This window comes from Gekko japonicus, unplaced genomic scaffold (genome assembly GCF_001447785.1).
Source record: "Gekko japonicus isolate JY-2015 unplaced genomic scaffold, Gekko_japonicus_V1.1 scaffold165, whole genome shotgun sequence".
In the NCBI taxonomy this organism is placed as follows: Eukaryota; Metazoa; Chordata; class Lepidosauria; order Squamata; family Gekkonidae; genus Gekko; species Gekko japonicus.
This window is the reverse complement of record NW_015163097.1, coordinates 1,390,034-1,400,227: the sequence shown is the minus strand read 5'-3', so window position 1 is coordinate 1,400,227 and position 10,194 is coordinate 1,390,034. Positions and strand designations below refer to the sequence as shown.

At 43.9% G+C, this 10,194-nt stretch overlaps 1 protein-coding gene across 1 annotated transcript in view; it reads left to right on the top strand.

The window, feature by feature from the left end:
- Positions 1-10,194, top strand: part of EXOC6 (exocyst complex component 6) — a 113,112-nt gene that overhangs the window by 100,494 nt on the left and 2,424 nt on the right. Inside the window, exon 21 of the mRNA XM_015406625.1 lies at positions 1,542-1,615. Coding sequence (XP_015262111.1) covers positions 1,542-1,615 — 74 coding nt within the window. The remainder of the gene's footprint in view (positions 1-1,541; positions 1,616-10,194) is intronic.

The window sequence follows — 10,194 nt, the reverse complement described above, 5'->3', positions numbered from 1 at the left end:
TAACCTACATTCCTGAAGATTTGTAGCTATGTCATCTTAATCCTGTTATCTGTGCACAATATATCATTACTTAAGAGTATTATTTTTAATGGTGGCAGAACTAGTGAAGAAAGAAGCTCTCACCTATACTTGAAGCAGCCTTGTAGCTAGGGATTTTTTTGGGGAGGGGCCTCAGGGGGGCCACCAGCCAATTAAAAACAAAGTTAATTAAATTAACTTTGAGTTAATTTGTGGAACTCCTTAGAACTTCTAAGGAAGCCCTGCACCCCCCCCCCCAGCTTCAGGGCAAGGGGGGGAATGCCCAGTGGTTGCAGCTTCCCCTCCCCGGCAAGGGCAGGCCTTCCCTGCAGAGCTTCTGGTTCCCTCTCTCCCTGAGGAGCCCCAGTTCCTCTTCCTGCGGCGTGGCAGCAGAGGCAGCCTGCGCTCCACCCTTGGTTCCCTTCCGGGACCAGGAGAAGTGCGGAACACCAGGGCTGGCCAAGAAGATGCCACACCTGGGCTTGCTGGCACAATGGAGTATAGCCGAGCATGCCTGGCCAGGGCCAAGGAGGCGACCACCTTGCTTGGCTTGGCTGGGCTTACTTGCTGCTCCAGGCAGTGCAGCAAGCGTCTGCTGGAAGCCCAAGTTGGAGGCTTCTCCTCACGCCATTCACACTTGCTGCCTGCCCAGGCCACTCTCTAAGCCCCGCCTCACTGCTGCTGCTGCTTGTGCCACCCTCGTCCTCCCTGCTGACAGGAAATCGTGTTGAGGTGGCCTGGGGGGGAGGGGGAGTCATGGCTCATGGAGGGGCCCATAAAAACTGCTAGGGGGCCGGGCCCTGTGGGTCCCCGTGGTAGCTGTGGGCCTGACTTGAAGATAGAGGCTCTCACTTAGAAGAATCAGTAGAATGTCAGTTTTGGCAAGGAAGAACTCAACAAGAGGAAAGAACTCTCCAGATTAAATTAAGAAAGGACCACCTGGTCTAGCGGATTTTGTGATGGTTTGATTGCTTTTCTTGTAATATCCTGAGATTCCCAGCTGGCTATCACAGCCCCTGTAAAAAATTACATTGTTTAAAGAATTATGATCACATTTGTATAGCTCTGATCTTTCTGAAGTTTTTGTACATTTGCATGCATGTACACTCGTGTTTATGTCTAATTGTACCTCTGTCATTTGATCTTAATTGGGGAAAGGATTTCAAGAGTTATTTTAATTATTTCTTGAAAAATAAAAGAATAAGCAGCTTGACACCCTTGGAACTGGTATTGTTCCAGGATATTTGAGTAAACATTCACTTTCAGGCAATTCCCTTCCTCCGCAAAGTTATTACATGCTACTGTTGGAACACATGATCTCTTGTGCCATATCCAATGCCAAAACGTTGGAATGTATATCAGTGAATATATGCTATTATTATTTCCCCCCTAAAAGATTGTCCTTCAAGTGCCAGTAACCTAATATGTGACCGTAACCCACAATATAGTGGGAAAGGAATTTAGTTTTTGACTTCTGACTCAAATAAAATGAATCATTTATTGTTTACTTGCTTGTTTTACAGTGTTCGCAAGTTCTGAGCCAGTACCTGGATTCCAAGGAGAAACCTTACAGTTAGCATTCATTGACATCAGACAAGTAAGATGTTTCTCATACTCCTGTTACTTATACTTGTATCTCATTTAAGCATTGCTGAGTATCTGATTCTTGAGCTGGGATCCCAAGAGCCCTGTGACCAATAGGAGTGATGTGCAGGGCTGACTGAATCATGAGCCGTTTCCCCTCAACTACGTTGCATACAGTTGTGGGTGGGGCCTTGATTCTCAGGAGTGGTGTAATGTGAGGGTGAGCTGCTACAGTGGAAAGGGGAGCCGGGAAAGCTGTAGTGTGGGTGCTTGGATTCCAGCCAAAGGTCTCCTGTTACTATCAATAATAATAAATATTACTTATATCCAGTTTTTGATATGACAGGTATTTGTTGAGGTTCCTTTGTCAATGTAAAAGATGTCTCAGAGTGATGTATAAAAATTAAATTCTCTATCATAAATATGGGTGGTGTTCTCTCTCTCTCTCTGAATCAGTTATTTCTACCTTCTATATCAGTCAAATGTAGTGTCTCTAAATTTCTAAAAAAAAATAGGAGTTTGCTTTTATGGCTGATTTTTTTTTTTTTTTGCTGTGTCCTATCTAACAGCACAAGCAGGCTTAATTTGAAATCGATGTATCACAGGTGTGCAACAACTGTATTTTCATTTTGTTTCAAAAACATCATTTCAGTCAGTATTACACAGGTTTGTCTGTGTTGCTGTCATTCCTATTATGGGAACAGTCTCCTTCCTTCCTTCATGGCTGTATTTACTGTGTTTGCACCAGTGGCTGCTGGTAGAGAAGGCAAAAAGAGGAAAGAGGGGAATAATGGATGAGTGACATTTTGTTTTTATTTACCAATTATGGTAATTTTTTATTACCATAGAATGCTAATAGGACTTTTCAGGTTGTTTTTCCATTCATTTAGTAACAAATGCACGCACCACTGAATTTATCACCCAGACTTGTTGGGACTGTAAAGCTAGTAAATTTGCATATTTAAGGGTCTGAATTTTAAAACCCTGTGGTCTTTATAAGTAAATAACTTCCACAAATCCTCCCCTGCTGCCAAGAAAATTGACCACATGTACAAGGTTTTGGGGGAGGACTGTGATTTCTTTTTTGCCCTTCAGTGCTCCAGGCCTCATTCCCCACCATTGGCCCGAGAAGCTTGATGACCTTGGCCACAACATCTACACGTCATTGGCCCTAACACTATACATGGCATTAATGCCATTATGAGCGCTACCAAATGTTCCTGTGGGAAAGAACGGCTATATTCATTGATTCACTTCCAGAAGAACACAAAGCTGTGGTCAAAGTCCTACAGGCAGAAGGCTTCAAGCTGGGAATGCAGCAACTAAATGCTGCACAATATATCACAGACTCATGCAGTAGATCCATTGCTTCTGCCATAGTCATGCGGCACCACTCCTGGCTCCGCTGCACTGCCCTTCCCAACAATACTAAAGTGAAAATAGAGGGAAGGAATCTGTTCAGCTCCCAGACAGATGATGTCCTAGACCAGGGCTTTTTTTGTAGAAAAAGCCCAGCAGGAACTCATTAGCATAATAGGCCACACCCAACGGCAGAAACTAATTAGCATATTAGGTCACACCCTGACAGTGCAGCATATTAGCATATTAGACCACACCCCCATGCCTTCCCTTGGCTTGCTTGGGCGCCCTGCAGCTGCGGGGAGTTCGGGCAACCCCCCCCCCTTGAAGGGAAGGCAGTTTAAATTGTCTTCTGTTGGCTTGCCCGGGCACCCCACAGCTGTGGGGCGCCCGGGCAAGCTGGCCCTCGGACAGAGGTTTTGGCTGTAGTGGGCGTGGCCAACTCTGAAGCAAGCCGGAACTCCATTCCTGTGCGTTCCTGCCCCAAAATAGCCCTGTCCTAGACCATATGGTAAAGAACAAGATCAGCACAAGGCATCACTGGTCCACCCACCCAGACCCACAAACCTCACACTTCCTGAGACACACAACTCATTCACAGTCATTACAATCCTATCAGTACTGGCCATCCTAGTCTGATTCTTCCTTGTGCCTTTCATTTCAGTACCCCCAGGGCAAGAAGCAGCAGGGTTGCCCCCGCTCCAGGCAGGGTCCTGTTTTGTCTCAAGAGGCCTCTGGCCAGGATAAGCCTCAATCCTGCCTATCCCCCCAGTCTCTTCTTATTTTACCCTGCTCATCATGTTATCTTCCCATTTGGGAGTCAGTTCTCTCTGACACTTGGGTTCTTAGCATTGTTCAGCAAGAATATTTCCTTCAGTTTCATGTTTCACCTGTTGGTTGTCCTTCTAATTTCTCCCTGTTCATGTCACCCCCAGAGTTGCAACAGGAGGTGTTTCAACTTTTGAATAAAGGGGCCATTGAGCATTTCCCATTGCATGAGACGAAAGCTGGTTGTCTTATTATTTCCTAGTTGATAAGAAAAATGGTGGTAAATGTTTCACATGACCACGTTACAGGAGATCATAGGCCTGATTCACCCCCATGACCAGTTTACCATTATTGATCTTAAGGAAGCCTATTTCCGCATTGCCATACACTTCATTTCCAATGCAGCCAGGCCTGCTACCAGTATGCTGCCCTTCCCTTTGGCTTGGCCACTGCTCAGAGTGTTGACCAAGTTTATGTCCACAATAGTCACTCACCTATGCTTAATGGGCTACCCCTACTTGGATTGTTGGCTTTTTACCACACTCTCTCCTGATCTACTAGCTGATCACGTTGCCCTAGCTATTTCCACCCTAACTTATCTGGGCCTCCAGATTAATTGAGATAAATGCATCCTATATCCAACTCAGTCCATCCTATTCAACTCCAATAGTGGCAAGGCTTTTCTTCTTCAGAATCAGGCAGCTTCCGTACGAGCAATGGTTCAGAGGTTTGTCTCCGATAGATTTCAGTCTATTAAGCCCATGCAGAGACTTCTAGGCCTCATGGCTTCCACTACTGCTGTCGTCCCCTTTACCCGATTATTCATGAGGCCCCCTTCAGAACTGGTTCCTCAGATCTGCCAACATGCAGTCAGACGCCCCCTGGAGGAAATTGTCTATTCCTAGAGCTGTAGTCTATTCCCTAGGGCGGTGGTTGTCTTGGGAGAACCTGCTGACAAGATCCCTGTTTCGGATGACCTCCCACAGTGTTCAGATTTTCACGAATGCATCCCTTTTGTGCTGGGGTGGGGGCAACCTGTGGCTCTCTAGGGCCAGTGGGCATGCCCTTCTCAACAGGCATGCATATTAATCTTCTGGAGCTCAGGGCAGTCAGATATACTTTGATTTCTTTTACAGCCTTAGTGTCTGGGAAGAGAGTACTAATAGCCATAGACAATACTACAACAAAGTTCTACATAAACTATCAGGGAAATACTGATTCCCTCCCTCTGTTTGGAAGCTCCTCTCCTTTGGCACTGGGCCATCCAGCACACCGTTGCCTTGGAGGCTATCCAAATCGCTGGGGTGGCAAATGGGACAGCAGACACTTTCAGCAGAGGCAACGTGTCTACACTTGAATGGTCTCTCAAGGATGATTATCTATTTCCCCTAGTCCGCCGATGGGGGCAGCCCCATGTGGACCTGTTTGCCTCTTCTTCAAACATCGAGTGCCCAGTTCAGCTCACGGGCACAGGCAGATACCCATTCCCTAGGGGATGCCTTCCAACTGACATGGCAAGGAACCCTATTCTATGCCTTTCCCCTGATCCCCTTGCTAGGGAGGATCCTTGCCAAGATTTGAGAGGACGTCCTGCTGCATTCTGATTGTACCTTTCTGGCCCAAAGCGGTGTGGTTTCCAACACTGTGGTTTCTTTGTTGAGGCCGCTATGTATCTCTCCCCATAGTCTCAGACCTGCTCTGTATAGGGCCTCTCCTTCACCACGATGTCCAGACCCTGCACCTAACCGCCTGACTGATACACGATCACTAGAGTGGTCGGATAGAGTGGCACAAGTTATGCTGCAAAATGGTCCAAGTATTCCTCCTGGGCAGTTACCTCTTTTGGCCATTTCAGCCTTCCACAACCCTATTGTGGGGTTTTCTGGGTTTTTTGGTCCCGATTTCCAAAAATTTCTCAAGGATTTATTTAACTTACACCCTCCGGTGCCCCCTCCTGTCCAGTGGAGTCTTTCATTGGTGTTCTCTGTGTTAATATTTAAGCCCTTTGAGCCCCTTGCCACATGTGACTTGTCCTTCCCCTCCTGTAAGGTAGCCTTCCTTCTTGCAATTACCTGTGCCCAAAGAGTAGGAGAACTCAGGGCTTTGCAGTCTTCCCCACCCTTTACCAGGTTTCACCCGGATAAGGCTGTTCTCTGCCCTAGTCTGGCCTTTCTTCCAAAGGTTTTATTCTGCCAGTGTTTTCCCCCTCTCCTATATTGGACAAGGAATGAACCCTACTTGCATTAGATGTTCATAGGTCACTGCTTTTTTATTTAGACCGTAACACATCCTTGTGGAAGGAGGACAACCAGCTGGTCTGTTTTGCTTGCCCCTGCAAAGGCCAGGCAGCCTCCTCCCAAACCATCCCATCCTGGGTTGTCAAAGCCATCCAGTTTGAGCACTCTGCCTCCAAGGTTGATCGCCCACTCCATCTCAGGGCTCACTCGGCCAGGTCTCAGTCTTCCTCTGCAGCCTTCTTTGGCAGCATCCCCTTGGACAGCATCTGCAAGGCAGCCACTTGGTCCTCCCTGTTGACATTCATCAAGCACTATGCAGTTGACATTGATTCCAGAGGGATGCATTCCACCTCCTGCCAATGTTAGCTTGCTTTTCTTCTGGGTGGGACTGCACAGAAGCCACGAAGATGAACCTGTACCTGCTGATAAGTTACCTGTAACTGTTGTTCATTTGAATGGTCTTCTGTGCAGGCAACATGCCTCCCTCTTTTCCCCACTGTGGGATCTTCGCACTCTTGAGTTCCTTCCACAACAGCAAGAAGGGACTGAGGGAAGGGGCACTCGACCTGTCCAGTCACATGTAGTCTGGGTGGGAAGGAGCTGGCCTGTAAGGGGAGGGGGCTGAGTGCTTTGAACGTTCTAGAGAGCTTTGGAAAAGAGATCTCTGTGGCAGGCCTGTGCAAGCTAGGAGGTTTCAGATGGGTGGCTTATTATTGGCTGCCTGTGTCCCGGCCCTGGTATTCCTTGGAGGTCTCCCTTCCAAGTTCCTCCTAGGGTCGGCCCTGCTTAGCTTCTGAGATTGGGCTTGCCTGGGCTATTCAGGTCAGTTTTTGCTTTGCTGTTCTTTGCTTTATTTGAGATGATGACCTTGGTGTCCTACCAAAGATGTCACTGAGCAGCTCCTCAATCTTCTGTACTGCAATAAAAAGTCTAATTCCTTGTTTAAAATCATTATGCAAGAGAAAAAAATATACTAAGCATCAAAATGCCATTATAAATATTTGTGATGCAACTACGTTTGGGAATGTTGTGTATGTTTCTGCCTGCCTCATTTCAATAAGAATAACAGTGTATCAAAAAGGGTACAATTCAAGAGGATAAAGCATCTTCTCTACAAGGGGAAATTGGAGAGGCTGTATGTTTTAGTTTAGAAAAAAAGACCAAGCAGAGAATGTTATTTAGGGTTATAAAATTATGATATGGAAAGGAAAGAGGATATGGAAGACAGAGTCTCCCATTCTAAAGGGTTTGTCACTACAGGATGTAGTATGGACTACTAGATCAGGTAGCTTTTATAAAAGAATTGGAGGAGGTCATGGAAGATAGGTCTATTGGTGCCTCTTACTCTTGATAATTAGATGGACCTTTCATGGTTTGAGGAAGCATACCTCTGAAATGTTAGGGACAATCCAGCAGGTAGCTACCTACTCCATGTTGTTTGTTGTGTGCTTCCAAATGCATTTGATTGGCCACCGTTGAACATCAACAGCTGGTCTAGAATGTACCCTTGGTCTGTTCCAGCAAGATAAATCTTATGCTTCCTGTTGCAAATGCAGATGAAATTATGTTTTGATTAAACACTGTTAGATTTCAGTCTTTCCTAGGCACCGTTGTTTTTGGAGAACTTCATAGAAAGCAAATATCCCATCACTTAAAGTCTAGTGTTTCTGTGAGCAAAAGGTTGTGTTGCATAGCTGCTTAGTGATTAATGCATGCATATAATGTATTTATACAGCTGTAAAATTGAATAAGTATGCTATTATTATATATGCATAAATAGTAACTAGAAGATGATTTAATATTTTCGTAATATGGTTCACTAGAAATGTATGGTGATAGGTGTGAATGAATGTGTGGATAAGATAACTGGTAAGAAATAGTTCAAAAGTGACCATTTGATGTGATTTAAAGAAAAATCCTTTTTAGGTTAAAGTTAACTTACTCCAGCATTAAAAACAACCTTTATTCTCCAGAATATAACCTTTCCTAAACATTTTTTTTAGACACAAATGTTACTTGAGATTGTTTATACTAGACCCCTTAGGTAGGTGGGGGCAAGAGCACAGGAGAAATCTTAATGTCCCTGACTTGGGATTCACCTTTTGAATCCTTTCCTATTACAACATTTGTTTATTATTATTCCACTTACATAGATGCTCTGTTAATGATTTTGAAACCTTTTCTCAGCTCATTCTCTGAACTGCTTTGTGAGGTAGATTGCAGTGATGATTCTCAGTTAACATACTGAAGAGGATTGTGTGTCTGTACTAAATATGATATAATATTTCCAGTGTTTTACTTGTCTGCTGGTGAGAGTCAAAAAGTAGTTAAAAGGTAGTGCATACCAGATTCTTAATAATAGCTAATCCCATGCGACTCAATTTATTTTATTGAGCTTTCAGTGGCCGAAAGTAAATATCTGCCCCCTTTTTCTTGTCTTACCAGAAGCTCATCATGGTGATATGAAACCTTTATAAAGAGCGACATTTAGCTTTTAGTAAGGATTTAACACTCTTTTCTCCTCTCTTCTTTATTTATGATCCATTTCTTTCCTAATAGGGCAGATGACAGTTCTTTTCAAGCCTACTTAGAAAGGCAACAGTGTCTTTTTCAGAAAGTTCTCATAAGAGGTCATGCTTCTGTTTTTTAGTTTGAATTTGATACTGTTTCATGAATTGCAGGATATGAAAGATAAGGAAGTAGGTCCAGTGGTCAGGTCTTACCTGCCCACCCGGACTGTGCCCCGAGGTCAAACTCCTGATATTTGCTGTTCGGTACAGAGAAGCTGATGACAGGTAGAGGCTGATACAAGGGGAAAAGCTTGAACCATATCAAAGCTAAATGGCAAGAGAATTGGGACTCAGTGAGAGACTGTAGCTAAAAGATGGATCAGCAGGATTGCCCTCTTTTTAAAAAGTAGCTGACCTGTGAGCCAAAAGACTTTATCGTCCTGCCAATCACATGCTTACTAATGGAAGCCAGTTATCTCAACAACAGCTTACTCCCTCTGTGTGATTTCACGACAGTGTGTGAGATTAGCAAGAACAGGGCAGTGTATGCTGGCAATTTCTGCCACAAATAATAAATGTAACACGCATGATAGCTGGCTACAAAGCTTTGGTATTTAGAAGAAGTAGTTGGGGCTTTTGCAAGACGTGATAACATTTCCTACGTGGAAAGCCCTGTTCTGTAGGAAATGTCTTGATTTATGCTATCTCTGTGGCACAATAATTTGTCAATCCACATGCTGTTTCTGTGCAGTAATCTCATCATGTTGGAAGTGTTCCTTTTTTAATCACCAGAAATCAGAACAAAGATCCTGGAATTCTTTAAGAAACACATGGGATAGGCTTTTCTGCCAGATCCCATCATTTCTGTTACTCTAATAATTGTTGGGTGATAGTGAGATATTGAAAAATGGTATTTAGCAGAGATAAGGTAGTCCAGCAGAGTCAGAGTAAAATAATTCAGACTGAGAGTCCATGTGTGATTAAAATATAAAGTTTTTACTAAATTCTAGCATGGGAAGGGTAACTGGGATGAAAATAACAACAGAGCTTAATCGGCTACATCCTTACTCTACAAAGACAAAACTAGAAGAGAGAATGGCTGCTCTCCTTCTTCTTCAGAACATCAAAACAAAGACGGGAAGAGAAGCCATAAAATGGTAATACACCTTGACACTTTAGTCCCAATCAAATCCCTAGATCAGGGAGAAAATTCCCGGGCTTCCTACATCTAAAGAACATTGGTTACATGAGAAACATGTGACTTCCTGTGAGTAACATAAACAAACATGTAACCCCGATATACTGAGTGTTTTCAGCTTGTAATACCCAACAATAATGAGATGGACCTGAGCTACTACTCCATGGTTAGAACATATGACTTCTAAATATGCTTACAGCTTCCCATCCCATATTCAGAACAACAAGAAGAGGGAAAATTCATTAACTTGAGCACAGGCTTGCTTCTACTTCTACCCCCCCCAAAAAAAATCTAGTCAGAAAAATACTTTTCTCTGCAAATAAACCATAGTAAACGATTTAATTAAGCTTGGCATGTCTAAGCCTACTTGTTTGTAGTAGTTATCTCCAGATGGGACGTGATGTGGTATTCCCGTTGCAAAGAGAGAGAATTATAAAGTTTGTTTTCAAAAGGTCCTGTTGTGATGAATGGCTGCTATTTAAAAATTCTTTGAATCAATCCCCATTCCATTTTCTTGGCA